The following is a 27,714-nucleotide window of genomic DNA, read 5'->3' on the forward strand; positions in this document are numbered from 1 at the left end:
GTTCCTCTGTGCTCCCAGAGTCTCCTCTGCAAACCTATGATGGGATGTGTCACACTGTTTGGTAACTACATGCCTATCTCCCCTCCTTCCACCACTTCCAGAGAGTAAGTTCTCTCAAAGCGCCTTCAGTCCAATGCCTACAATCTCAGCAACTAGCACAAGGTGTAGTGCTGCATGATGAATAAATTAATGACTGGCGTTTTTAATGGGACCTGGACTACTGAGGTCGCTGCTACCAGGAAATGACTCACTGGGCACTGCTGCCCTGGCCCTGTCATGTGACGAGGCACTCGCTGAACTGGAACGTGGTTTTAATTGGAATTGTTTTTAGCACGTGTGCTTTCAGGACTCACTGTTCCAGACTTCCTTTCTGACTTTAATTTCATGAACTGTAAAAAAATGGAAGCCTTAAAATAGACCCAGAGGTTTCACTGGATAGAGTTTCTGTTTGGGGTGATGAAAATGTCTTGGAAACAGGTAGTGGTGATGGTTGCACAACAGTGTGAATATAATTAATGTCAGTGAATTGGACACTTAATGGTTAAAATGGCACATTCTATGTTATAAATATTTTACCACAATCAAAAAAAAATTTGAAGGGGGCGGGGAGAGAGAGAGAGAGAGAGAGACAGAGACAGAGACAGAGAGGGGAAGGGAGGGAGGGAGGGAGAGAGGCAGGGGATGGGGTTGTGGGAGAGAGACTACAAGCCCAGCCTGGCAACACGAACACACTCCCACACCCACAGCTATGCTTCTATCTTCCCAAACCATGGGAGACTTTATTTGGGCAATTCCCAGCGTTCTGTGGAGTCAGGGTCATGACAGGCCAGGAGGAAGCCCAGATGAGTGAGTCAATGGCACAGGTAGGACGCTGAAGGAACAGGAAGTCAGCCGGAAACCCTGGGGCCGGGTAAGGAGGAGAGAAGCAGCTAACTCCCTCACGTCTCCTGAACACGCCGCTGTGGCCACAGCTCGGAGCTGTCGGGGACGCGAGGCTGCAGGTGAGTGCTCACCTGCTCTGGTAGGTGCTGATGGTCACGTGCGTGGAGTGGGCCAGCCCTGAGGGAGTGTCCGCCTGATGAACGGTCCCTCTGGGAAAGTACAGCAAGTCTCCTGGCTAAAGGAAAAAAAAAGGGGGGAAGGAGTTAGTAGGGAGGATATCTTCTCGTTCTTCTAGAAAGGCTGTTTCAGTTCTGCATTCTAGAAACCTCTATGTGGTGATTCGAGCAGTGGTCTGCATGCCGTTCTCTGTGGTATCCACCTGTCTAGCTCTGCTGTGTCTGTGAACCTGTCACCATGAACCCCAATCCTGGAGAGGCTTCCAGAGCCTGAAGTCACCTTCTTTATTCATAAGCTGAGACCAGATACACCTGAAGCCACCCTGGGATCAAGGTGACAGCCCGTGCCTGGGAAGCCTGCTCCCGCCCTCCACACCCGTCAAAGGGGGCAGTGAGGATAGGAGCTTTAGAGCCATACAGAGGCTACACTCCCTGGCTGCTGGCCCCAGCAAATTACTTAACCTCCCGAGGCCTCAGTTCCTTTATGTGTAAAATGGAAGCCATCGCCCCAAATCTCACAGAATTATTTTGAGGATTAAAGGAAAAGAGTTCTTGGAGCTGCCTTCCCTGGCGGTCCAGTGGTTAAGACTCTGCACTTCCAATGCAGGGGCCGTGGGTTTGATCCCTGGTCAGGGAATTAAGATCCCACATGACGCACGCGAGGCACGGCCAGAAACAGAAAGCTCTTGGAGCAATGCTGGGCAAGTGGCTGTGGCTGTATTATGATTCTTATTGTACCTGCCAGTCCCTGAGAGTCTGTGAGCTCTTCCAAGCAGGGTCCAGATCCATCTTGTATCCCCAGGGCCTAAACCACCTAAGCATTCAGCACACACCAGAGGCTCAAAAGATGTCTGGAAGAATGGATGAAAAACCCTGTGACCCTTCATTTGAACCTAAACACGATACGTAACTAAAGATCAGTCCCTTCTCGGGCAGGTGAGCCTCCTCCACCCTGTCCTATTTCTTTCCCAAGCCACGGAACAGAAATATTTTCCCCAAATCACTACTGCCCTGGAGCTTCCTCCTCCCTAATCCCAACCAGAAGAACATTCTGTATACAGCAGTTGCCTGAGCAGAGGAGAGGGAATCTTGGGAGTCGCTTATCTGCTCTCTGCAGCCCTGCGAAGCCTTGTCTCACTGGTTAAGAGCATGGGCCCTGGAGAAAGAGCTCAAGAAATATCAGATTAAAAAAACTTCTCTTTTTAATGTTAAGTACATACATAAGTAATTATATATGTACTCATAAGAGCTATCTTGCCCTGGATAACACCAATCTGACAGGGAAACTAGTACTTCCAGTAAACAAATGCATTACTCATAATTACAGGTATCATTTGTGAGAGTCTGTGGGCCAGCCCTGTGACTGAGGCCCTCACGTACGTATTTCATCCATCCATTCATTTATCCATCCCACAAACACCTGATTAACCCTTCCCTGCCCACCACCCACGCCAGGGACCTGTGCTAGGCACCGGGGGAGAGAGCACTGAACGAAACAAAGACCTGCCCTGATGGAGCACATTCCAGAAGAGAAAAACATTTGAGAAGGGAGAAGGTACACTAGACAATGAAGACATTCTAGTGGGGCAAGAAGGATAAAATAAAGCAGCAAATAAGTAATGTCAAGTGATGGCGAATGCAAAGAAGACAAAAAAAGCAGAAGGAGGAGGAGGGGAATGATGTTGATGGAAGTGGGGGGTGGCGGGGGGTGTCTGGGATTAGAGGGGCTATTTGACCCAGGATGGTCCATTAAACCTGACTCTGCTAAGGTGACATTTCAGTAGAGACTTCAGGAAACGAGCAAGCCAGCCATGCAACGACCTGGGGAGAAAGGATTCCAGGAGGAGGGAAGAGCAAGTGCAAAGGTCCTGAGGTTGGAACGTGCCTGGCAGGTTGAAGGGCATCCGTTAGGCCAGTGTGTCAGGAAGGTAGTGAGTGAGGGTGGGAGTGATGGGAGGTGCAGTGAGCAGGCAGCAGAGGGGCCAGGTTACAGGGCCTTCTAGACCATTTTAAGGACTTCGGCTTTTTTATAATGATAAGACAATTAGCCATTTGACATACCACTGTCCTGTTTCTGTTTATTCTGAAAGAACTAGAAAAGCTAATTTTTTTAACCAAGAAAAAAAATATTTCTGGCTTCAATCCAAAGGCTACATAAACCAGCAGCATAAAGCCTTGAGAAAAGGAGGATTGGGTATAAATGAGTTCCATTTTCATTGTCTTTAATTATTCCATTGGTATTAATGCCTTTGAAAATATACACAATGGTAATGAATATGGTGGTACACTAGGATGTTGAAAAATATTTTAAAGAAATTTTATTATAATTTTCCATTAATTAGATCATTAAAACTTACTATGCTATCAATTTTCCATTTAAGTAATAAAGCATTGGTTATTTTTTTAAAAAAGGACTTTGGCTTTTATTCTGGGTTTAACGGAAAGACAGTAGAGGTCTGGGCAAAGGGTTCAGGGATCACAAAAGGATCATCATGGTTGTTATGTCAGAAACGTCTGCAAAGGGGACACTAGGTAGGAGGCTTCTGTATAAATCTATGTCCAAGGATTTTGCCCCAAACAAGTAGAAGAAGAGTGACACATCTGCAGGGAGAAGGAGGTTGGGGACAGGGTAGGACATGGGATTTTGGTTTGGGGAATATTAAATTTGTGGTATCTTTTACATTTCCAGGGAAGACATTAAGTGGGCAGCTGGATTATGAGTCTAGAGTTTAGAGATGTGGGCTAGAGATCTAAAACAGCATTTAAAATACATCAGTGTAGAGGGTATTTGAAACCTTGGGAGGGGATCCTGACTGATCAAAGAAGTCCAGGAAATGAGCCCTGTACCCCAAATTAGAGAAGTAGGAAGACTGAGGACAAAACAGCGAAGGAGAATGAATAGGACAGTCAGGAAGGTGGAGAGAGAACCAAGAGAAGGTTGCATGCCGGAAGCCAGTGGACGGGGTGGAAGTGACCCACTGTGTCAAATGCTGACGACAGGCAGACTAAGAGGGGACTAGGAGTTGACCGCTGTACCTGACAACGTGGAGGCACCCTTGAGAATATTTCTAGAGGATCAATGAGGAAGAAACCCTGCTAGAAAGGTGCCCAACAGTGGGAGAGTCGAGGAAATGAAGACAGGCCATTATGGCAGGGTCTCCAAAAATGTCTACATCCTAATACCTGGCATCTGTGAATACTTAGGTTACACGGACAAGGGGAATTAAGGCTGCTGACGGGGGATTATTCTGGATTATCCAGGCAGGCCCAATGTAATCACAAGGATACTTAAAAGTGGAAGAGGGTAGGGCTTCCCTGGTGGCGCAGTGGTTGAGAGTCCGCCTGCCGATGCAGGGGGACGTGGGTTCGTGTCCCGGTCCAGGAAGATCCCACATGCCGCGGAGCGGCTGGGCCCGTGAGCCATAGCCGCTGAGCCTGCGCGTCCGGAGCCTGTGCTCCACAACGGGAGAGGCCACGACAGTGAGAGTCCCGCGTACAAAAAAAAAAAAAAAAAAAAAAAAAAGTGGAAGAGGGTATTGGAAGAGAGAACCAGAGAGAGGGCAGCATGAGAAAGACCAAGCTCCATGTTGCTGGCTTTGATGTCGGAGGGAGGGGCCGTGAGCCAAGAGATGTGAGCAGCCTCCAGAAGCTGTAAAGGGCAAGGACACAAATTTTCCCCTAGAGCCTCCGGAACGAACACAGTCCTATTGACACCTTGATTTCAGCCACGTGAAACCCCTTTTGGACCTCTGAACTGCAGAACTACAAGATAATAAATTTGTGTTGTTTCAAGCCATAGAGTTTGTGCTAATTTGATAGGCAGCAATACACTGACATATAGCCATCACTTCCATGGAATTTCACTGTAAAGGCAGCATCAAAGTAATATTTTTAAATCTTTACAACCTACAAGATAAACATTATGATCTCCATTTTAACAAAGAAGAAACTGAGACAGAGATCAATAACTTGCCCAAGGACATGCAGCTCGTTAAGTGACAGCAGCTGAATTCAAACCCAGGTTTGTCAGATCCCCAAGCCACAGAGATGTCTATCCATTATAGGGGTGGTCTTCACCCCAAGACCTCAGGTTTGGCAGACGTACAAGTCAGGCTGCCACTTGGGTAGGAAGGAAGAGGGGTGAGGAGGGCTCCAGACCGCTCATCGTAGCCCCCAAGCCCACCCCCACCCAGAGCGACTCAGATCTTCGATTTCACACACTGGGCATTTATGCAAGATTTCATTTGAAGAATTCCACTGATTAAAAACTCAATAGACATACAACTTGAAAATCCCCACAGGACACAATGCTGTCTTTCTCCTTCCAGGAGACTCAGGGCTTCTCATAGTGAGCTGGGACCAGGATGGGCATGAGCAGCGTGCAATGCTCCGTCTCCTGCAAGTCCCATGCCCTCTATGACCACCATGAAGCCCGACCCACTCGGGCAGGGCAAGTAGCCAGATGTCAGTCTGGGTAACTCAGCCCTGGCCTCAGAGACCATGGACAGCTTAGTCTTTGGCTTAAAAATAATCAGCCAAGAGCAGGGCTGGCAAACTCTCTCTGTAAAGGGCCGGACAGTAAATATCTGTGGTTTGTGAGCCACATGGTCCCTGTGGCAACTAGCTGACTCTGCCCTAGACAGTACATAAGGAATGAGTGTGGCTGTGTTTCCATAAACTTTATATAGAAAATCGGGCAGCAGGCCAGACTTCTGGCCTATGGGCCATAGTTTGCTGATTGCTGACCAAGAGCATAAAAAAAAAAAATGAAGAACGGTACCTTTATTGTTGTATTTATTCAAGTCCCCTATAACACAGGCACCCATCCTAAAAAGGGAGATTGTTTCTCCCAGTTATGGCAGGCAGGCAAAGATCTTAAAATCAAGAAAGAGCTATGAGGCCCTGAGTAGGAATTAGATACTAAGCATAACGTCAAGACACAAGAAATACAAAAACAATAACCATATGCAAGTTTGGTTAGAATCTTCGGTATGGTTTAAATTACCTATTTTCTTATTACCACTGAAGGAAATTAAATTTTAAGTTTTGTAGGAAAAGGTATAAAATTTAATTATGCAGCTATTCTTATCCAAGATTTTTTCCTCAACAACCCCACCTGCTGGGGATTGGCTATGATCCCATCCAGCTAACTGCTCAAAGACACACTTTCTCAGCAGCAAGATGCCAGCGAACCAGCACATGCTCGAGCCACCTGGCTTCCTGGGGAAAGCCTCCTCAAGGGCTTTCGTGCTGACTATTCTTCTGGGTACTATATGCAGGGGGAAGGGAGCGCAGAGAGTCTACTGCACAATCAGGAGGAAAAGGGGTCAGACTGGAATTTTACCAAAAAAAACTACTGGGTCCCTGGCCGTGCTCTGCTCAAGCAGCCTACGACCCAGCGGTGACCACTGGCCATGCCTTCCACTTTTGCTCTAGAGAAGTCAGTGGTTACTGAATTCATAATTCATTCCTGTTGCACTTGGATTATAGTTGGAGACAGGTGATTTGGAAAATGAACTTAACATTTCCTCAGCTCACTTCCGCAGCTAAAAACTACCAAATGTCCTTTAAGAAGCCCCCCCGCCCCACCCTGTGCTGGCTAGCTGGAATGAGAGCCACTTGCCCCCAGCCTCTTGGGTATGTTTGCCGGGGACCATTACACAAACCTCAAACCAAACCTGTGTCAGGAAAGGCACCCACGAAAGCAGGCCCGTACCTTCAATGTGAACTCGTGTGCTGGCCTCCCGATCCTGTCCTCAGCCTCCAAGCTGTACTCCCGCGCCAGGGGCACCGTCGGGTGGTACAGGCGCCAGTGTTTCTCTCCCTCCAGCTGCAGGATGAAAACCTACGGGAAGCACAGGACCCCGGAGTGTCAGAGAGCCTCCAGACAACTCATGAGGCAAAGTGCTTCTAGAGTGTTAGCCCTCTCAGGGCTTAAATGAATCACAAATTTCAGATAAAAAAATAAAAATAAAAGATCACAGATACATTTCACTATACACTTAAAGTTGCCACTACTGGTATTCACTTTTAAAAACAGGTAATCGTGAAGTCTGACACTGGAGGGCTAGTCATTCTTTTCACTTTCATGAAAGCCTCGCTGAGTTCTTTATAGTCCAGTATCTATCCCACTATCTCATTCTTTTAAATCTTCCATCAGGCAGCTGAAAGCCCATAATCTCTGACGGAAAAGCCAAGCTTCGGATATTACTGAGTGTCTAAAATCCTGAATACAATCCTTGGCACATAGGAAAATGTCAAGTTTTTTTATTCTTCATTCAACCAAAGATATTTTAAAGTTCTGTTAGAAATATATATTTTTAAATTTATTTATTTTATTTATTTATTTTTGGCTGCGTTGGGTCTTCACTGCTGCACGCGGGCTTTCTCTAGTTGCAGCAAGCTGGGGCCACTCTTCGTTGTGGTGCGCAGGCTTATTGCGGTGGCTTCTCCTGTTGCGGAGCACAGGCAATAGGTGTGTGGGGTTCAGTAGTTGCAGCACGTGGGCTCAGTAGTTGCGGCACGTGGGCTCAGTAGTTGTGGCTCGCGGGCTTAGCTGCTCCGCGGCATGTGGGATCTTCCCAGACCAGGGCTCAAACCCTTGTCCCCTACATTGGCAGGTGGATTCTTAACCACTGTGCCACCAGGGAAGCCCTATTAGAAATATTTTTTTTTAATTTTTTTGGAAACAGTATTGATATCAAATTGCTCTCAAAGGAGGGGGAAAAAAAGAGGTTTTTTACTAATAACTCTGTGTTCACACATTGTCTTGGTACAAAAATAAAACTATGAAATACCTAAGCCAAAGGGTTAACTCTTTTTGGCAGCCACATGAGAATGAAATCAACACTTGTCAAGGCGCCAGCGCTTAAGTGAAACCATGACCTTCATTCAAGCTGCCCCAAGATCTTCACAAATGGAAAAAATATATACTTTTGGTAGCTACAGAAAAAGGACAAAAGAAAGCAGATGTAAGAATTACTTAAGACCTCACCTTATTAAAGACCATACATTATAATATTAAAGAAAAAGCCAATCACACTTTTCTGTAGAAAATTCAAAAAACACCTATTTCGGAGGAATGTGTGGCTCTTTATATTAGTAAATAAACAATCTCCCCTTTCTGAAGGAGCAGGAAACCAGTTTGTTGGGATTAATTTTGGCCCAACATCCCGGTGACTGAGGTCAAGCTCTGCAGAGCCCGCACAGGAAGAGTTGGCAGAGACCCGGCCCGAGAGCTGAATTGAACCCTGACAACCCACTAACCCGGGCTGGCAGCAACTCGTCCTCCCGGAGCCGAGCAGTTTCCTCCCCCCTCACCTCTACGTCATCATAATGGGGCGGCAGGCCCTGAGAACCCGCAGGGGTTATGTATACATTCGAGCCAACCAACGAGCCAAAGTAGCACTCCAGCTTCTCCTGGATCCTCCAAAGCTCATCCTTTAAAAAAAAAAAAAAAAAGATGGAGGGGAAAGAGGTGAAAAATACATTAGAAACAAGGAATATGTTCTTATGCGCTCAGCAAGTCTTTATCACACAGCTATTATGTTCCAGACACCTGGAATTCAACGGTGCCCAAGCCAGCGCCTCTGTCCTCAGGACCCTTCCGTCCTCGTGCAGAACAGCACAGAGAAGAGGCAGCAGCAGACGAGACTGGAGAGGCAGGCAACAGGGAGTCATAGGATCTTAAGCAGGATAAGGACAGGATCCAATGCACACTTATAAAAGCTCACTCGGGCTGCGGTGTGGGGAATTGATTGTAGAAAAGCAAGAGAGAGCCGTGGGGAAGCTACGAAGGCAGCAGCGTAGGCTGGGAGTGACCAGGGTGGTGGGCAAGGGAGAGAGAAGTAGAAAAGTCGAGATGCGCTCAGAAAGCAGCACTGACGGGACATGCTGATGGCTGGGGTATGGGAGCGGGGAGAATAAATCAGAGAAACATTCTTGGGTTTTTGACTGAGGCAGTTAGTCAGCTCCCAGTTCCACTGAAATGGGAAAGATCTGCTAAAGAACAAGCATTCAGGGGGAAGAAAAGAAAAGCCGTACATTAGCAGTGTTAAGTGTGAGCTGCTAAGACCCCCATGTGCTGCCTGGCTAAGTCTGAAGTTCTGGCAAGACGAAGAGCTAGGGGTTACATCTGGGAACTGCCTGCACAAAAGGGTACTCAGAGCAATGGAAGCAGAAATGACTACCTAGGAAGGGGGTACAAGACAGCGAAGGGGTAAACAGGGTCGAGGAATGCTCCCTTTCTCCAGTCGCTAATCAGCTCTTCAGGGCCTAAGTCGAACTGAGGGGCCTAGAGAGGAGCCACACATCCCTGCAAGGTAGAAACCTGACTGTCCCGAGGCAGGTGAGAGAGGAGAGGCAGCAGTTAGGCCACGTAGGTATCGGCACTTCCTATGTGCCAGGCACTGTTTCCAAGTGCTTTTACCTACTTCAGTTGTACAACCCTCCCCGCCACCCCGTCTCATAGGGTGGGTCCTACCAATGAGGAAATGCCAATGGGGAAACGGGCACGAGAACACACAGCCAATGAATGATGGAGCCAGGATTCAAATCCATGCAGCCTGGCTCCGGAGCCCACACCTTTAACCATGACTCTATATTGCCCCTCTAAGGAACTACCTTAAAGAAGTCACCTACAAAGAACACTGCAGAGCCCCTTCAAGCACATGCATGTACAGTGCCTGCCACACACGAGACACTGAAACATCGAAAGTATCTGCTGAGTAAACCAGTGACCACAGCTTGGGAGTCAATCCTACCACTGGACTGAAAAACACCAAAAAAAAAAACAAAAAAAACTACAGTATTAAAAATGCCAAGTGGGAAAGAATTGGGTCAGCATGAAAAAAGCTTTGGGAGACATCTTCAGTATAGACCACTGAGCTTCTCTACTTACACATCTCAGGCAACACAGGAAGGATGATTTTATGGCATCTGAATAGCTCCCGAGAGTTAAGAGATCTCCCAAGCTGCCTAATTTATACCTGGGAGGGGCCAGCAGGACCTGGCCCTGTAATTACATTTATACAGTAACTAGAACCAGTTTCTCTCTTGCTCTTTCTCTGTCTCTGATGGCCTGAGAGGTGTCTCAGGACCATATGGGTGACTTTATGGCCCCCAACTCAAGCTTCTGGGTCTGTAATTGAGGAGTACATGTCTCTTTTCGTCTGAAAAGTTACTGAAGGGCTTCCCTCGTGGCGCAGTGGTTAAGAATCTGCCTGCCAATGCAGGGGACACGGGTTCGAGCCCTGGTCCGGGAAGACCCACATGCCGCGGAGCAATGAAGCCCGTGCGCCACAACTACTGAGCCTGCACTCTAGAGCCCGCGAGCCACAACTACTGAAGCCCGTGCGCCTACAGCCCATGCTCCACAATAAGAGAAGCCACCACGATGAGAAGCCTGCTCACCACAATGAAGAGTAGCCCCTGCTCGCCGCAACTAGAGAAAGCCCGCGCGCAGCAACAAAGACCCAACACAGCCAAAAATAAAATAAAATAAATTAATTTAAAAAAAAAAGTTACTGAAAACCCCATCATTTGTACAATTTTTCTATCTCTCCTGGAAATAGAACCTTTAGCTTCTCAATCTGCCCAGTGTGGCCCACTAGAAAGGGATCTGGAGTCAAATCACCACCGACCAAGTTGTAGGTACAAGTCAGCTTCTTTATTTGCAAAGGAAGACTCCCACCCTAAGACTGTGGGAAACAGCATATTTATCTCAAAGCCTATTTACATTGCAAAGAAGTGTACAACTGTTACAGCTTCACCAATGCTGACTTTGGCACAAACAAGGCTCCTGAAATCTGTCTCCTTTGACTCGTGACTCCCAACTATGTCTGGAGATACCAAGGAGGACCCCAGAACAATGGGAAAGGGAAAGGGAAAGAGGAGGCTCCTCCTCTCTCCACTGACCTATCTGCAGGCTCAGCTGAACACAACAGCTAAGACCGGAAGCCCACACTCACACCTAAAGGTGAAAGCAAACATGCCCAAAGCCCTACTACATTTCAATTAATATCTTTAGATATATGGTTAGGAAAATGCTTTAATTTTGGAATCAGAAGTCCTTACTTTGTAGCTATGGAAAAGTCACATCTGTGAACTCGTTTTTTCCATGTAAAATGGAGACCACAGTGATTGCCCCAATTATTTCAAATGTCTGTTGGAGGGTTCAAAAGTGAACACATGTAAATATCCGGTAAACTCATCTGGACTCCTGATACACGGATTACCCAAAGCAGATGGGGAACAACCCACCACTCTCTGGTTACCTCCTTACTCATTTCCAGACAAACTAGAATAATAAACTGTGCACACGGTGTGACCTGATAGAGAAAGGGCTGACTGTTCACTCTGATACTCTCTCAATCTGGCCAATGAGGAACTGCCTCTATACTTTCTCTACCCTGATACCGACATATCCATTAGTAAACACACACACAACACTAAATCTGGTCACAATATAATACTTGGAACCCGGCTTCTAGTGTAAGAGGGTGAGCTCCTGAGGCCTAACAGATTTCTCAAGTCCTGGTGGTGGAAAAAACAAGCAAAACAGGATGCATCCTAGTCTAGCCCGGGGGCTGCGTTGAGATGGGAAAGCTCATCCTTCCTGCTTTAATAAACATGGCTAGAGAGCTGAGTCAACAGGGCAAAGGAAACACAGTCTTGGCCACTTGAAACTGGGGAAGAGGAACATGCAGCACTTAAGCAGACGAGCAGAGAAGAGCCCAAGATGATTCTACAGCACAAAAATGACAGCCACAGAGGACACCACACATATGCCAAACAATAACTTTCTGCTGGTCTGTGAACAAATTACATAATCAACATCAGTGATCTTTTCTATTCATACTTCTTAGGTGTCTAAAAACCACTCTTTTAAAAAAAAGTGCTGCTTCTAGCTAAGTAAAGAGTCAAGGACAAGCTCAGAGGGAAGTACCTCGGTGTCCATATTTTCTGAATACACATCATGACTTGGTCTGCAAGTGATTTATAAATTCCTTTTGGGTGCTAGGGACAAAAGGCTGGCATTCGAAGGACATTTCAACTGCTCATGATTGCCTCACTCCTTTGGAATGAGTGCTTGTACTGAAAAGTCTAAAAGTACTTGTACTTTATCCAGAGTACAAATAGGTTCAGGATCCTGCAGACAAGAAAGGGAAAGGCATTCAACAGATGAGAGAGGCCTAATGGATCTAACAGGGCAACTTGAGTTCCGTCGTGAGAAGCATTACTGGTAATTGATGACAAAGTCCTAGGAGCCACCATACAGCCAGAAGCCACCCGGTCAGTGTGGAACTTCACGTGCTGCTCTCCTCCTCCTAAGCTGACATTTTGATTCAGCCATGGGTCACAGAAGGGCATTTCTGAATGGGGATAAACTTTATCTAAAACTCAGAATGGGCCCTCAACTGTTCTGGGCCACCTGTCACATAAAGATCTCATGCCTCTAAGAGCAGATTAGCTCATCCTAAGTCTACATTTTATAAACACAGAAACTGAGCACAGAGGAGGCAAATTATTTCTCAAATGTCAACCACTGACGCAGAATAAATAAAAGGTTAGCCAGTCTTCCCGACTTGCAAATCCAACCTACCCTCCACCTGCGAATGCCCCCCCAGCAGCAGTTCCAGGACCCTGCCCCTCAGTGCCAGGCGGGCTACTGTTAATAAGGGTGAAGTCTCTTTCTCAAACGTGCCTCTGGTGCCTATGTGGTCTGGTCACTGCTCAGAAGTCTCTACTTAGGTAGATGTAGGCAGTAGAGGGAGGCAACTTTAAGGAAAAAATGATCACCTTGACACTATCATGCCTTAAGTTACAGTGAAGGGACAAGCCAAACAGAAATGTCTACCATGTGTCAAAACATAAACCAGCCCACGGAAATGCTCCTGGAGGTGTAACGTCACTTTAACAAACTTTATAAACCTGAAGTATAATTTAGTTTTTGCACCTCACCACGTCCAGCCTGAGTTGTTGCAGATTCTAACAGTTTAGCCAAAAGGGAACATAGAGTCACTGAAGTTATAATGCATTTGAAGACCAAACAGGTGCTACCTCTTCTCAAACTGGCAGCAGCCTAATCATCATCAAAACAGATTTACCCCCGAGCTGATCTGTGGCCAAATGGTAGCACTTTAATACACACCAGGATTCTGCACTGGGGAGAACCTGTTACCTTAAATCTCTGAGGTTGGTGAAACTGAATTGTTGCCCTTTTCTGATCAAAATCTTTTCTCAGCTGAAGAAAGTGCACTTTGCCATCTTTATTTAAAACCTTCTTCTTCCCATTGACACACCGGCAGACATTTACGTCTCTTCCATAGTACATACCCCGGCTGCACAGACTCTTCAGATCTGAGAGCCTGAACAGGGACCGGTAATATGTGGCCAGCACAGGGTCATCTCTCTGGATAAGAAGGGGCTTCTGCTCCCAGAATTCCTTGAAAAAAGTCTCTGTCTTGACGGGCGAGATTAAACTTTCAAAGAGGCCACTGGGACTGTCAAGGTTCAAAGGGGAAGGCCCACCAGCTGCCTCCAGCTTCACCTGCTTACAGGGAACAGGCCCCTCTTCCTTCCCATCCCCTGCAGGCTTCACTTTCTTTGGCATCGTTGTCTTCAAGACAAGGCAGTGAGGAAACGCAAACCTGCCAAAAAGAAGAAAACACTCGTGATTAGGCGTCCCAGTTTCGGTGTCAGAGGATCTCATACACACAACTTGCATGACTATTAGGCCTTTGTGCGAACTCTTCCTAAACCAAGGCCATTTCTACCAGAAGAAGATACAGCCTGAAGCCAACACCATTTCTTCCAAGATATGATTCAGCCTCAAACACTATGCAGATCACATATTCGCAGAAAGGAAGGCGTGTTTTTCTTGTACACAAGCACTAAGTCGTGGAATTCATCACTTATCGGAAGGTATAATTATCCCAAATTAAATGATTCAACTATCTCAGCAGTTCCTAGTCACAGTTTTTAGCCTGTGGCCATTGACACAGCAAAGTTGAAATCTGAAAGTTGGCTTTAATCAGCACCAGATCCCAAATCTAATTAGATGCACTCTGAGTTATAAATACTTGACTCAAGAACCACCAAGAGCTGCCCACGGCCAGGTGCTCCTCACCAAAGCACTACCCCCAGCTGCTGTCCTGGAGGCCACCTGGGCCAGAGGCGCCACCTGACGGCTGGGGCAAGAAGATGCCTGCTCCCAGGTCCTTAACCACCTGAATTGCCTCACTTCCAAACCTCAGCTTGTTCCTAAAAATTGCCACTTCATCAGAAAAATTAAAATAAAGCAGAAAACTAATTGGGGGCTGAAAGTGAAGGGTAAAGATAGTTATATCTCAAGGCTTTTAAAAGCTCTACCTTTTTAACTAAAATAAGACATAATAAAATGGCAACGTCATTAACTTCTAACAAAGCTCTCCTCCCTCCAGCCTTCACGTGCACACACATCCCCTGGGCGCCTAGGGCTCGGGTGGGACTTGAGATTCTGCATGTCTAACAAGTCCACAGGTAGTGACGCTACTGCTGGGCCACAGACCACACTTGAGTAGCAAGAGAATCGACTCCCCTGAGTATTGCCAAAGGTCTCTCAGAACTGCCTCAAACCACAACTGTCGTCACGTTTACAATGCAGGTGTCCTGCATCTGGAGTTCAAGAATGTATGAATTTAAATTATATGAATTTCCTGAAACAAAATGCTATTTTAAAATCAATTTTTTTTCTGGGAAAGGGGGTAGGTCCATTGCTTTTACCAGATTTTTGAAAGAGTCCCCATCCCCCCAAAAGGTTAAGAACCACTGTGCTTATAAAAACCAATTTTTCCCAGAGACCAGTAACTTATTTATAAATGTCATGCTTTTCTATTTTGTTGGGCTATCAGAATTGCAAGCACACTGTTTTCTGCTCTTTTGTCATTATAACTAAGCTGTATTTCAGCTACACTATAGACTGAGTAGAATTAATGGTCTGGCCTGGGAAGTAGGCACCCGAACAATGTGTTACACATTGCAACAACTAACTTACAAATTTATAATTGATAAATTCAGAATAAATCTAGAAAATAAATTTAGAATTAATCCCTCTGTCTAGTGTACCCAGACCATTAGTCACTTAGTGGCCGTCTTGGTGATCAGACTGACTGTCCTAGTATCAGAAAGCTTGTCTTCCAGTGACCCTTATTTTACTTTATAATGATGGCCCCAAAGTCCAAGAGTAACGATGCTGGCAATTCGGATATTCTCTTACTGTGCCTAATTTATAAATTAAACTTGGTTATAGCTATCTGTGAATAGGGAAAAAGCACAGTATATACACACTTCCGTACCATCCACGATTTCAGGCATCCACTGGGTGTCTTGGGACGTTGTCAGCCGTGGATAAGGGGGCGCTACTGTTTAAAACACTCTAGTGGCCTCATTTTAGCTTCTAAATATTGTACCCACAAATAGCTCAGTTCCTTCAAAAGGTCCAATGCTTTGGGCAGGAAACACAGGACCATAGTATAAAACTAATACAAATTGATACTAAAAGCTTGCATTGAAGGGGTAAGGGCTTAAGCTTTTTTCTTACACTTTGGGGAAAAAAACTTTAATGTCTTAGGATATATCATCAATGAGACACATTTTCTGAAAATATTTCTTATTCTTTTTAAGTTAAACAGACCAGCGTGCTTTCTCAACTGAAGAATCAAAGCTTCAGTGAGACAAAGTACTGCTAGTACTTGGAGCCCAGAAGTGATGAAGAAATACAAGAGATACGAAAACAGATTCAGTAGACAGCATTGCTTGTGCAGAAAAGAGCCACCTGCTATCCTCTGAAAGGTCAGCATGTGGTGGATGTCAGGTCTGGGAACTTAGATTTCAGATGTGTTCCCACCACCATTAACTGAAAAGAGGGACTCACTGTGTCTAAGCTGTTTGGACAAACAATGCAGGTTATACTGAGCACCCGCATTCCTTCTGGGTGTCTGGAATTTTGATACATGCCAGCCAGAAGGTCCTACACGATGAGCCCCCAATAAAAACCCTGGGCACTGAGTGTCTAATGAGCTTCCCTGGTTGGCAGCATTTCACACATGTTGTCACAACTAGCTGCTGCAGCAATGAAGCACTTGGTCTCCATCTGCTGTAATAAATCAGCTGTGAGTCCTAGCAAATCACTAACCCCGGGGATGGTGTTGGGGACCCGGGATACAATGCTCACATTTAATTGTTAAAAACTGTTAGGTTGCCTCAGAAGGTTTGCATGATTAAAGGTGTTTATTAATGGAAAAGTAATTTCATATTCAGCTACACATTCCTTATCCCTTACAATTGGTCAGTTTAAAATTTATTTAAGGGATGGGAGCAGCAGGAAGATGCAAACAAAAGGCTTGTTTTCCTTAAGCACAGTATATGAATACAGTATAAGCATAGTCACCAGGAAGTGTGGTGAAACAATGTGTGCAAAATACTTAAGCCAAAAACAAAATCACTTGAAGCATATTTCCCATCTACAATCAGTAACAAAATAAATCCCAACAGTGCATAACGAATGCTTTTGTTAGACTATGAATTTCACTACTTTTACTGCCAAAAGTTACATCATTTATTGTTTCTATGTGTTCATTTTGAAATGATTTGAGGCTCAGTTAATTGGAACGTAGATTAGTGGTTATTAGGCAAACATACTATTTCTCTGATTCTCACATTGCCCATACTGTAAGACAACCATTCTTTTTAACAGCTTTTGGGAGGTTGAGAGAACAGATGACATACTCCACCACATTAAACTTACAAAATAGTAAGCTGCATCACAATTTCAGAAACATTAAAAATTAAAAAAGCAAAAAGTGTGTTTTGTAATGTTAAGAAATATAGGAACTAAACAAGAGAATGCTTTGTCTGGAAAAGTACAGCCAACACTAGCCTGCCTCTGAATCTCACAGACCACCCAAACAGAAGTTAAGAGTAAATATTTTCATAAGCTACAGGGGGAAAAAAAGCAAGCGTTTAAAAAGCAATTGTTTCCAACTTAAGTTGACCACAGCATTCAAATGTAAAAAGATTAAGTTAAAAGATTCAAGGTTCATATTTTACTAACTGCCCACAGATGAAAACCAGCAACTAATCTAAACAACTTTGAAGGATTAAACTCCACAAGAAAATCAATAGTGATACCCATTCTACAGGCAACAAATACAAACAAAGCCTTTATATTTTTAAGTGTCCTAACTTCCTTTTCTATGGTAATATTCACTGACCAGAAGTCTTAACACAGAGCAACTATCTGCACATTTTCAGAGCCTAGCACAGACCAGGGCACCTAGGAGGTCCTCAATAAACATTTGCTGAATTTTTTTCCCCTTTTCATCTTTTGTATACAATTTTAGAGGAAAAAAATCTCAAAAGCCTTACACAAAACAGAGTTAGGGGAAAACAGATGGTTTGTTCAGTGGGGATTATTCTTCTGATGGCAGCTGTAGCTTGAGTATTCAACAGTACGGTCAGAGCTGAAAGGCACCTTAGCCATCAGAGGTCATTACCAACCAGGAGAGGGAGGTGTGTCTTTATAAGCTCCAGAGCTGTGTTTTACAAAGTGTAGTCAAATCACCAGGAAAGCTTGTTAGTATGCAAATTTATGGGCCCCATATCAAACCTACTGGACCAACACTTCTGGTAGCTGAGCCCAGAAATCTGCAGTAACACAGTTTAAAATAAATTAAAAAAGAAAATTAACAGTTCTCAGCAGGAGAATTTTAGATCCACTAACATAGAGGAGGATCATAGGCAAACTCAGCTCAGTTAAACGCACACAAACTGACAGAAACGATATATTGCCTGTAACAAGGTTGCCTAGGCTGACTTAAAATATTTCCTTTGGGCCCTCATCGATGTTTACCAGTTCAGAGAGGGAAAAGTGGTTCTCCTGTTGACCTAAAGCTGTGATTGGCACTTATCTTTTTAATTCTATTTTAGAAATAATGTATTGAACCTCATTAAAGTATTTTAGTAACCCTGAGGTTACAAAGGATGAGGGCAGAGAGGCAAAACTATCCAAGCGATGGTGTTAGAAGCTGGATAAATCAGGCTTTTCCACTTAAAGATGAGCCCAGTGAAATCAAAGGCCCGGTGCCGAATTTATTGGAGTAATCAGAGCCTGCGACTCCCAGGCCAATACTTCCTGAAAACACAGTGAACCACCTGGTCTCATTAACCTGATGGACGACCCAACAGTCGAGCAGCCGTTCTAGAAATATTCGGTGACAAATGAAAGAAAGGGAGGGTAGGCTGTCATTTTAAAGTTACGGTGGGGAGAGAAAGACGCAGCTCTCCCGCCCGCACTTCAGGTTTTGCTGCTGTAAAGCCGGTCTCCTAGGCCCGCCCGGCCGCCCGGGAGGACAGCCCACGTGGCGCTCCCATACAGCCCGCCGAGCGGGGCCAAGGCCTGCATCACCCTCCCTGCAAACCTCCAAACTTTCCGTGTGCTCGTCCCGTCTCAAGACCACCGGCCGAGCACGTGGTTACTCTTGGTGCCCAGGCCATCCGCAATCCTGGGCGGCACCACACCCAGCGTGTCCACTATTCCAGTGCCCGGGATCGTCGAGCGCGTCGGCGCGCGTCCCCCGTCCCGAAACCAATAGAGCCCGCTGGCCGTGGCCCGGCCTTACCGAAGCTCTCGGCCCGAGCCCTGCGGTCCTCCCCCCACCCCGACCTTGCTCCATCCACACTCGCGCCTGGACGCCCGGAAGTTGAGCACCACCCCACATAGCAGTGGCGGGGACGGAGAGCCGAGACCGCTCCACTCACCGGGCTCTGCGTGGGGCGCGCGGCCGCGAGCCAAGCGGGCGGCGGCGTGGGTTGGGGGCGGGGCAGCGCAGAGCGGCGCGACGTGAGCACGCTCCGGCGGCCCCTCCTGCTGAGCGCCCTTCTCCACGCCCGCCGCCGGCCCGCAGCGGGTGGGAGGGGGCTTGCTTCTAGCTCCCGGATGCAGGGGTATGTTGGGAGTTCAAGCCCGCACATTTTCTTATCTGGTGCAAAAGGAAATAAATGAGGGTTTTTCTTGAATTGGGGCGGGATGAGGCTCAGGATTTGGGGACGTGCTCTAGTACCGCACTGTTCCTTTAATGAATGGAGAAACTGAAGCCCGGAGGGAGTAAGTGAGCTGCCCAGGTTTAGGGAGCTAGCGGTCCGGGTTCTCCATCGCTGTCCTTTGGGGCTCTCTGCTACACTGTGCTGCTTTGTACTAAGTCAACTATAATTACTATCGTGTTGCTCCCGGAGAGAGAATTAATCCTGATTTTAAAGGATGCTGGAAATTCTTGCTACTGTGCCTGTAGAAGAAAAGAGTAATTATTTGAGTAATTTCGGACTAACACTCTCTCCTTTTGACTCATTACCAGGACTTTTGGGTGGGGAGGCTGGCTGAAAGGAGTTGTCAGGGGATCAATTGCTCATCTCTGCTCTGGCATGTGCGTTTCATAGCTCTGTACACAGGCAGAGGGGTCACAAAGAAAGTCCTTATTTCATTCTGTTAATATGATTGAAACCAGAAGCTCTTTCTGATGATCAAGGGACACATGAGCAAATGGGAACAAAGTTTACCCTTACCCAACACTTGTCCAAACTAACAATAATCGCAGCCAGTAACGAATATTTCTAAAAATGAATGCATAAACTGTGATGAAATAATTTGTATAGGAGTAAATCTAATGGGATTTTCACTTGAAATATCACTTAATGCCCCAAAACAGGAGGCAATCATAATACTTTTCTTGAGCACCTACCGTTTTCCAGGCACTTTTTAAAATTTGTACTCAAACTTACTAATCCATACAAAAATCTATGAGAAGGATGCTACAGTTATCCTCATTTTGCATGTGAGGAAAATGAGGCACCAAGAGACTAAGTTATTACTCAAAGGTCACAGAGTACACGGGTCAGAATGGCCATCATCAAAAAATCTACAAACAATAAATGCTGGAGAGGGTGTGGAGAAAAGGGAACCCTCTCGCACTGTTGGTGGGAATGTAAATTGATACAGCCACTATGGACAACAGTATGGAGGTTCCTTAAAAAACTAAAAATAGAACTACCATATGACCCAGCAATCCCACTAGGGGGCATATACCCTGAGAAAACCATAATCAAAAAGAGTCATGTACCACAATATTCATTGCAGCTCTATTTACAATAGCCAGGACATGGAAGCAACCTAAGTGTCCATCGACAGATGAATGAATAAAGAAGATGTGGCACATATATACAATGGAATATTACTCAGCCATAAAAAGAAACGAACTTGAGTTATTTTTAGTGAGGTGGATGGACCTAGAGTCTGTCAGAGTGAAGTTAAGTCAGAAAGAGAAAAACAAATACTGTACGCTAACACATATATATGGAATCTAAAAAAAAAGGTTCTGATGAACCTAGGGACAGGACAGGAATAAAGACACAGACGTAGAGAATGGGCTTGAGGACATGGGGAGGGGGAAGGGTAAGCTGGGATGAAGTGAGAGAGTAGCATGGACTTATATACACTACCAAATGTAAAATAGACAGCTAGTGGGAAGCAGCTGCATAGCACAGGGAGATCAGCTCTGTGCTTTGCAACCACCTAGATGGGTGGGATAGGGAGGGTGGGAGGGAGATGCAAGAGGGAGGAGATATGGGGATATATGTATGCATATAGCTGATTCACTTTGTTATACAGCAGAAACTAACAACACTGTAAAGCAATTATACTCCAATAAAGATGTTTTTTAAAAAAAGTTCTCAGAGTAATGAGGTAGAACCAAGATTTTAATCTAGTCAGTCTGGCTTTAGAGCAGGCTTTCTTAATCTGGGCATTACTGACATTTGGGGCCAATAATTCTTTCTCGTATGGGGCTGACCTATGCATTGTAGCAGCACCCCCAGCCTCTACCCTTTAGGTGCCAGTAGTGCCAGCACCCAATTTGTGACAGCCTAAAATGTCTCTAGACCCTCCATAATTTCTCTGTGGGGAACTACTGTGTTAGTAGTAACCCCTACCCAGCTTTTAACCTCACACTATGCTGCAGTTACATTCCGCACTTCTCAAGAGGAGGTGCTCAACGTTGCCCTACAGGACTCACTAAAATAGGTTCCATGACCATCACCCACATTCAGAGTATGTAAAGAGAAGACTGGAAATTGAAGGGCAATCTGTGGCAGTAGGGAATATATGGGAATAGAAGATCGTCAGACTAGTGGAGATTGCTGTAGCATTTCTCCTCCTCCCCCAAGCCAAGTGACAGGGACTGCAGAGCCCATCAGAGAGAATGGGGGCATCTGCAGAGGAGTACCTGACCTGCTGCCTGCTGAGCTGTGAACCTGCTGGTCTGTGCTGGGGCTGCTATCAAAGAAGAGCCCGGTGTAGTTACAAAGTTCTTGGATCCCTGAGACATGGCTGTGGGAGCTGGGGGATGGTTTGTGGACAGAGACAAGTGGCTGCTTCTTGCTGGGAGGATCCTCAAGGAGGTGGCACTCTGAGGCCAAAAGGCAGCATGAGGCAACTGCTCTAACACCCTTTGTCTTGTCAAAGACCCTTGAGTATCCTCTGGGTGGAGGGGGTGCTGTGGAAAGTATCAATACTTGGGCTTGGTCCATCGGGAGGTACCCTGCCAAAGAGAGTGACTTAGCAGCTGATGAAGGCCAAGCATTAGGAGGCAGTGGGGTCCACTGGCATGGACAGGAAAGGAGGTATGGGGCCACAGGAGGTCAGTCAGAGATCTCAAGTTTAATTTTAATGCAGCCCAGTGTGTAGACCTCCAAAAGAACCTTCACCTGCATCCCTTGTAAACTTCAACATTTGAACACCTGTTATCAAGGCCAGCTACATAATTGGTGGGGCTCAGTGTGAAATGAAAACGTGGAGCTCCTTTTTCCAAAGGTAGGGGAAAAGTGTCATTAAAGGTTCTAAGGGGGCTTCCCTGGTGGCGCAGTGGTTGAGAGTCCGCCTGCCGATGCAGGGGACACGGGTTCGTGCCCCGGTCCAGGAGGATCCCACATGCCGCGGAGCGGCTGGGCCCGTGAGCCATGGCCGCTGAGCCTGCACGTCCGGAGCCTGTGCTCCGCAACGGAAGAGGCCACAGCAGTGAGAGGCCTGCGTACTGCCAAAAAAAAAAAATGTTCTAAGGTATAAAATGGTTCCTTTCCTTTGCAGCCTCTCTCTTCACTATGATGGTGGTGTTTTCAACTTGCTATTTAGTGTCATGCTCTAGGGAGCACAGGAATACTTGAAAGGTGAGTGCAGACATTCAGGAGCACTGGAGGGCCCTTCCGTGCCACTTGGACCCGTGTATGCGCAGGAGCACCTGTCCCACAGGCTGTCGAGGTCTCCCATCTGCTGAACACTGGTCCAGCACTGCTGTGCCCTGGCCAGGGGTGGAGAAACCAATCCCTGATGCACTGGTCATGGCCCCAATCCACAGCAAACCAGCAAACCTCAGGAGATTGCAACCTTCCGCCCAGGGAACACTCCTTACCTGGGTTGGGTTAGTGAGAGCCTTGCTCTAGTCCAGTCACCTTCCAAACACACCAAGGTGCTACCTGCCCAGGGCGGTTACAGGGTGTGGGATGTGCGCTCCGACCCAACCCACCCTGCATCTGTGAGGCTTCAGACAGGGGCAGAGGGCAGCCGTGGGCTTCGGGCAGGGCAGGGAGAGGGGGCCAGAAAAGCAAGGTGCAGAACCCATCTCACAGGGAGGGAGGCAGAGCTGCACAAAAGACTTCACTTAAAAATCAAATTCAGATTACATTATTAACAACTATAAGATAGCAACTTCAGAGCATTAAACTCCAAGGGTGAGGCCCTGTGTGAGGGCACTGACTGCACGCCCAGGAAGCAGACCCTACCTGCCAACCAGAGGACATCAACAAACTCAGCTAAAATACATGTCATTTCAGTAAAAGATTTGCCAACTCTTTCCCTAATCCTCCCCATCCATTCCTTGCCCCTAAACCTGGTGGAATGGAGGAGGGTGAGAGAGAGGTGTGTATTAAAGAGCAGATTCTACGTTCTTCCTTGGACCATTTCTTCAGTTCAGGGTGCAGGCCTGAGCTGGGAGATGGGAAAACAGACTTGAATCAGTCTAGGCATTATAACTGAAAATTATTATCATTGTTATCAAAGTGAGTATTTTGTATGTATGTATGTGCTTGTTGATTGACTGGTAATTCAAAGTATCCAAAAAGCAATGGGATTCACCTGAGAAGTCAGCAAGGGGCAGAGAAGGAATAGCTAATAAAGCATGTTTGACAATAATTGATGAAAAATACAGCCATTTTCTACCTGTACCTCCAACAAGTTCCAATTGTTTCACATAAAACTATGGTTCAGGGATATGATAAATGGGTAACAAAGTAGAACTCACCGGAAATTCTCCACCAGTAAATTCACTGCATAAAAGGGGTAAGTGATAAAGTCATGAGAGAGTAATTTGAAATGGGTTATTTGTGTCAAGATGGCATATTGATTACTTAGTGACCAACATGCAATTTAATTGCTTTGATTGCCCAAAGACACACCATCTTTTGTACAAATGAGCAATAGTCATCTGATTGCATTAATCTAGACCAGGATATTAACCAAAATAATCAAAGTAATTAATTCTACATTCAAATCCAAATCTTTCTCCAAGATATATGGGACTTTAAGGAGTTGGTTTTGTGGATCAATCACATTTTTAGCTTCCACCTTGGTCTTTCCTTTGCCTTATTTTTCTCTCCTACTTTAAATTCATATTATCTTTATAAGTCGTATTAAATTATTTGAGCTCATTTTCACAAAGCTTTCTTTCTTTTCGTCTACCTGAATTGCATATTTATTTAAAAGCTGTTTATCAGGTCCTGAGTGAGCCTCCTTTCACCTTGATTCGCCATTTAATTTAAATATGACCTCATCCAAGATACAACCTAATTAACAAAAGATATTTTAAGCTATTTTGGGGTGGTGTGATAGCTCTAAAAATGTATTTGATGAGTGGGTTTATGTTTATAACACTTCTTTAAAGTGCAAAATGCTTGAAACACCTGCATTAATGTTCTCTGAAGTAAGAGAAGAAACGAATATGGGTGCAACACACCCATCCTTCGGATGCCTTGTTCAAAGAGTCTGCTTGGAAATATTAGAACTTATATGTCACTTTTAAAAGACAGTCTTGTATATCAAACCTCAGAAAGTCTTATTACTTCACACTAGCTTTAAAAATAGTTGGTAATGACACTGTAACTTCATCTATTGATACTTTTGATTGCCTAAGGCAAGAAGTGATCAACTAGCAGCACAATTTTGTAGAAAGCCTTTGAAGCACTCTTGTATGAATAAGTTTCTATAATGAATTGTATTGATCCTAGGTTTAAAAGTAATAGTTCATCCTTCATATGACCTAACTGATAATAAAACATAGTTCAGTTTTTCCTACAACAAATTAAGTATCTATATATTGAAAAGAAAACTATGGTAATTTTTCCCAATGACCGTGAAATCTGTCATCACTTGGCCCTATCAATGACCAAAAAGCATTATGATTCAGCAGTGGATTAAAATGGAAGAACAACTGACAATGTTGAACTTTTTCTGAAGCCCCAGTGTTCATGGAAAGCACAGCAAAGGTTGAAAAATCCCCCCACCATTTTGTTTTCTGAGAAATGGTAATTTTGCTCTCATATATTCTGAGATAAGACCCACCGCTACCCTTCCCCAGTGGATCTGACTCCCATGTTTAATATACCTCTTTGGGTTTCTCAGTCCCCTTCCTTTTCTTTGAGATGTTCCTAATTATGAACATCCTTCCTGTTGCAATAGCCTGAAAAAATCATCTCCTTAATTATCCCATGCATTTTGTCTTGCATAACTTCTTTTTTAAATTTAATTTTATTTTTTTTGTTTGTGTTGGGTCTTCGTTGCTGCGCGTGGGCTTTCTCTAGTTGCAGCGAGCGGGGGCTACTCTTCCTTGCGGTGCGCAGACTTCTCATTGCGGTGGCTTCTCGTGTTGCGGAGCACCAGGCTCTAGGCTCATGGGCTCTAGAGCGCAGACTCAGTAGTTGTGGCGCACAGGCTTCGTGTCTGCGGGGTATGTGGGATCTTCCCGGACCGGGGGTCGAACCCATGTCCCCTGCAATGGTAGGCAGATTCTTAACCACTGTGCCCTCAGGGAAGACCCATAACTTCTTTACAAGAGGTAAAAAAAAAAGTGTTCAAGCTCTTCATTAAATCCTGGGAAGTCAAATTGCAGTTGGAAAGTGATATGACTTTGAAATTAGGCAGGAGTTTAAGTTTGATCGAGTGTTTTAAAACAATGTTTACAAGGGAAGAGTGGATGCCTCCATTCACAAATGAGGTAGTTGGAGTGTAACACTGACTGCTTTGCCTAAGGCCCCGCCAGGAAATAACAGTAGCACCAGGTATAGAATTGTAGTTGAAATAGCAATTTCCTTACCACCGCTTTCTTTTGCTTCTTTAAGGATGTTACTTAATTTCATTGGAATTTTGACCTTCAGTATGGTAATCGAATTAGATATAATTATTTTCCTCATTAATCTTCATGTTGAAAAATTATATGTATATATATGTGTGTGTGTGTGTGTGATTTGAACAGGCTTATGAGTCGTACAAAACAAAATGAGACCTTACACATTAAAACTAACCCACCTGAAAGGATTAAGACAATGTAACCATAAATTATGATTTTGTAGCAACTCATATACAACTATTTACAATCTCAGTTATTCTTCTACTTACAAAGATGGTTTGTTGTGGGAATAGCAGTCATGCAAGGAAGCAGGATTTCAACAAACAGGACTGCTTTAATATAAGCATTTTATACAATGCTGAAACATCTTTTATATAAAAGGAATGCCAGTGGATATATATTCATATATATACATGTATGAAGGCTCTGCTTTGGGGGGAAAATGAACTAAAAAATTTCCTTTAGTTACAGTAATCTATACTCCAGAGCTTCTGGACAAATAGGCGAGTCTGACATGGCAGATTCTAGTAGCAAATAGGGATTCTTATAGAGAATAAATGCTGAAATTTGGATAGGGCTAGAAAGTTCATTTGTTTCTAAAATAATTTCACTTCTAAATATTCTTTATGTTGCTAACTGCAACCCATTATAATGGCACACAATGGGAAATAAAGCAGATGTCCCACAGGAGGAGATGGGCTAAGTAAACCACGGTGCACTCATTCAGTGGGCTGCTCTGCAGGTATAAAAATTAGTTTGCAGGAAAAAATGGCATAGTTGTCTATGGAAAAAAATTAAACAAATTGAAAAATATATTGTTTATGATCTAAGGTAGAAAATCTGGCTACAAATGGCACAGTTTAGACACATTTTCAAGTAGAATGTATGTTCAATAAGTCAGGGGGTGTTCATCTTCAGTTACTGTATCCCCAGCAGTGTTTAGTACGACATAAGGGTTTACATTAATAAATGAAGATATATACAAAATGATTTCGTTAGAAAAATATATGTTATGCATAGAAAAACTCTAAGAATATTCATTAAAATATGAACTATTTGAGTGGATTTTTTTTTTTTGGCCAACTGGTATTTTTAATTTTTATAATGAAATTGTATTTCTTTTGTAATCAGAACAAAAACAATAAACTTAAGTTAAAATATATCTTTTCATAGGTTTTTCAGAGCGGTCCTTATAAAACAGTCCTGATAAAATAGCCCATTTCTATATTTAGGCAGTTTATAGAGTTGGCTGGCTCTTTCTTAATCTTGGAAAGCAACTTATTTTCTGAAATCTTCACATTTTATCCAAGCTTATCCCTCAGTGAACAATCACACACAGTCTGTTCCAGATTGTAATCAGTAAATGAAGTGAAAATCACAATGAGATAACTATTGTATGCTGTCTGTCACTCACAGATTTCCCAGGTAGCTGTGATTTCATTCTTCATGAAATCAGAACCAAACCAGGAACGTTGTTGCTCCCCAGCAGAAACAAAGCTCACTGGAACAGTTCTGTCCTCACCATCTTCAACAAGCCACTGATTTGAGAAGAAAATGAGCTAAAATCCTAGGAGCTTATTGTGAACGCTCTAATTAATGCTCTAGAGCAGTAAATATATTCTAGACATTTATTACTGAAGAATGCAATGACTGTGTTTCTAGACATTAACAAAAGTTACGTTTGCTTGGCCAACAATTGTGCATTAATGCCCCTCAAGAGGAATGCCGAGTGTATGTGTCCTGTGATAGAGACCCGTTTTTCTGGGCTAGATTGCCAAATGTATAAATGATGCATTTAAAATTGTGCAATGAATACGCCCAAGGGAAGTGTTAGCTGTCCTGAACGTTATAGATCAAATGGAAGAAAGAAAGCAATGTCTGAAAAACTGGAGACTCAGAAGAAGGGAATTGTGCAGATTTATTCTGTTCATTTGCAGATTTGTCTTTTCTTTTCTTTTTTTGCATCGATTATATACAGAGTATATCATATATCAGAAGTAGAAATGTTAATCCAACTGTAGTATTTTGCTTAAATAATAGCTACAAATTCCCAAAGAACCACCTAGGATATTAATCTGTTCTAGATTTTGAAAATAGAATCCTAGAAAATTTTACCCCCTTTAAGTCAAGCTTAAAAACTATTAAATGAATACTTATAAATTGTATTTATG

At 44.4% G+C, this 27,714-nt stretch overlaps 1 protein-coding gene across 10 annotated transcripts in view; it reads right to left on the reverse strand.

The window, feature by feature from the left end:
• Window positions 1–18,915, reverse strand: part of RIOX2 (ribosomal oxygenase 2) — a 28,530-nt gene extending 9,615 nt beyond the window's left edge. For 2 of the 10 annotated variants that reach the window (XM_030861005.2, XM_030861004.2), the window contains exons 1-5: window positions 18,858–18,915; window positions 13,240–13,708; window positions 8,379–8,498; window positions 6,775–6,903; window positions 1,014–1,117 (exon numbers count right to left, since the gene is read on the reverse strand). In XM_030861005.2, coding sequence (XP_030716865.1) covers window positions 1,014–1,117; window positions 6,775–6,903; window positions 8,379–8,498; window positions 13,240–13,671 — 785 coding nt within the window. In that variant the 5' untranslated portion in view covers window positions 13,672–13,708; window positions 18,858–18,915. The other 8 variants (XM_030861003.2, XM_030861000.2, XM_060297952.1 and 5 more) reach the window with 7 other exon arrangements.
• Between the last annotated feature and the right edge of the window lie 8,799 nt (window positions 18,916–27,714).

This window comes from Globicephala melas, chromosome 4 (assembly GCF_963455315.2).
Source record: "Globicephala melas chromosome 4, mGloMel1.2, whole genome shotgun sequence".
NCBI lineage: Eukaryota > Metazoa > Chordata > Mammalia > Artiodactyla > Delphinidae > Globicephala > Globicephala melas.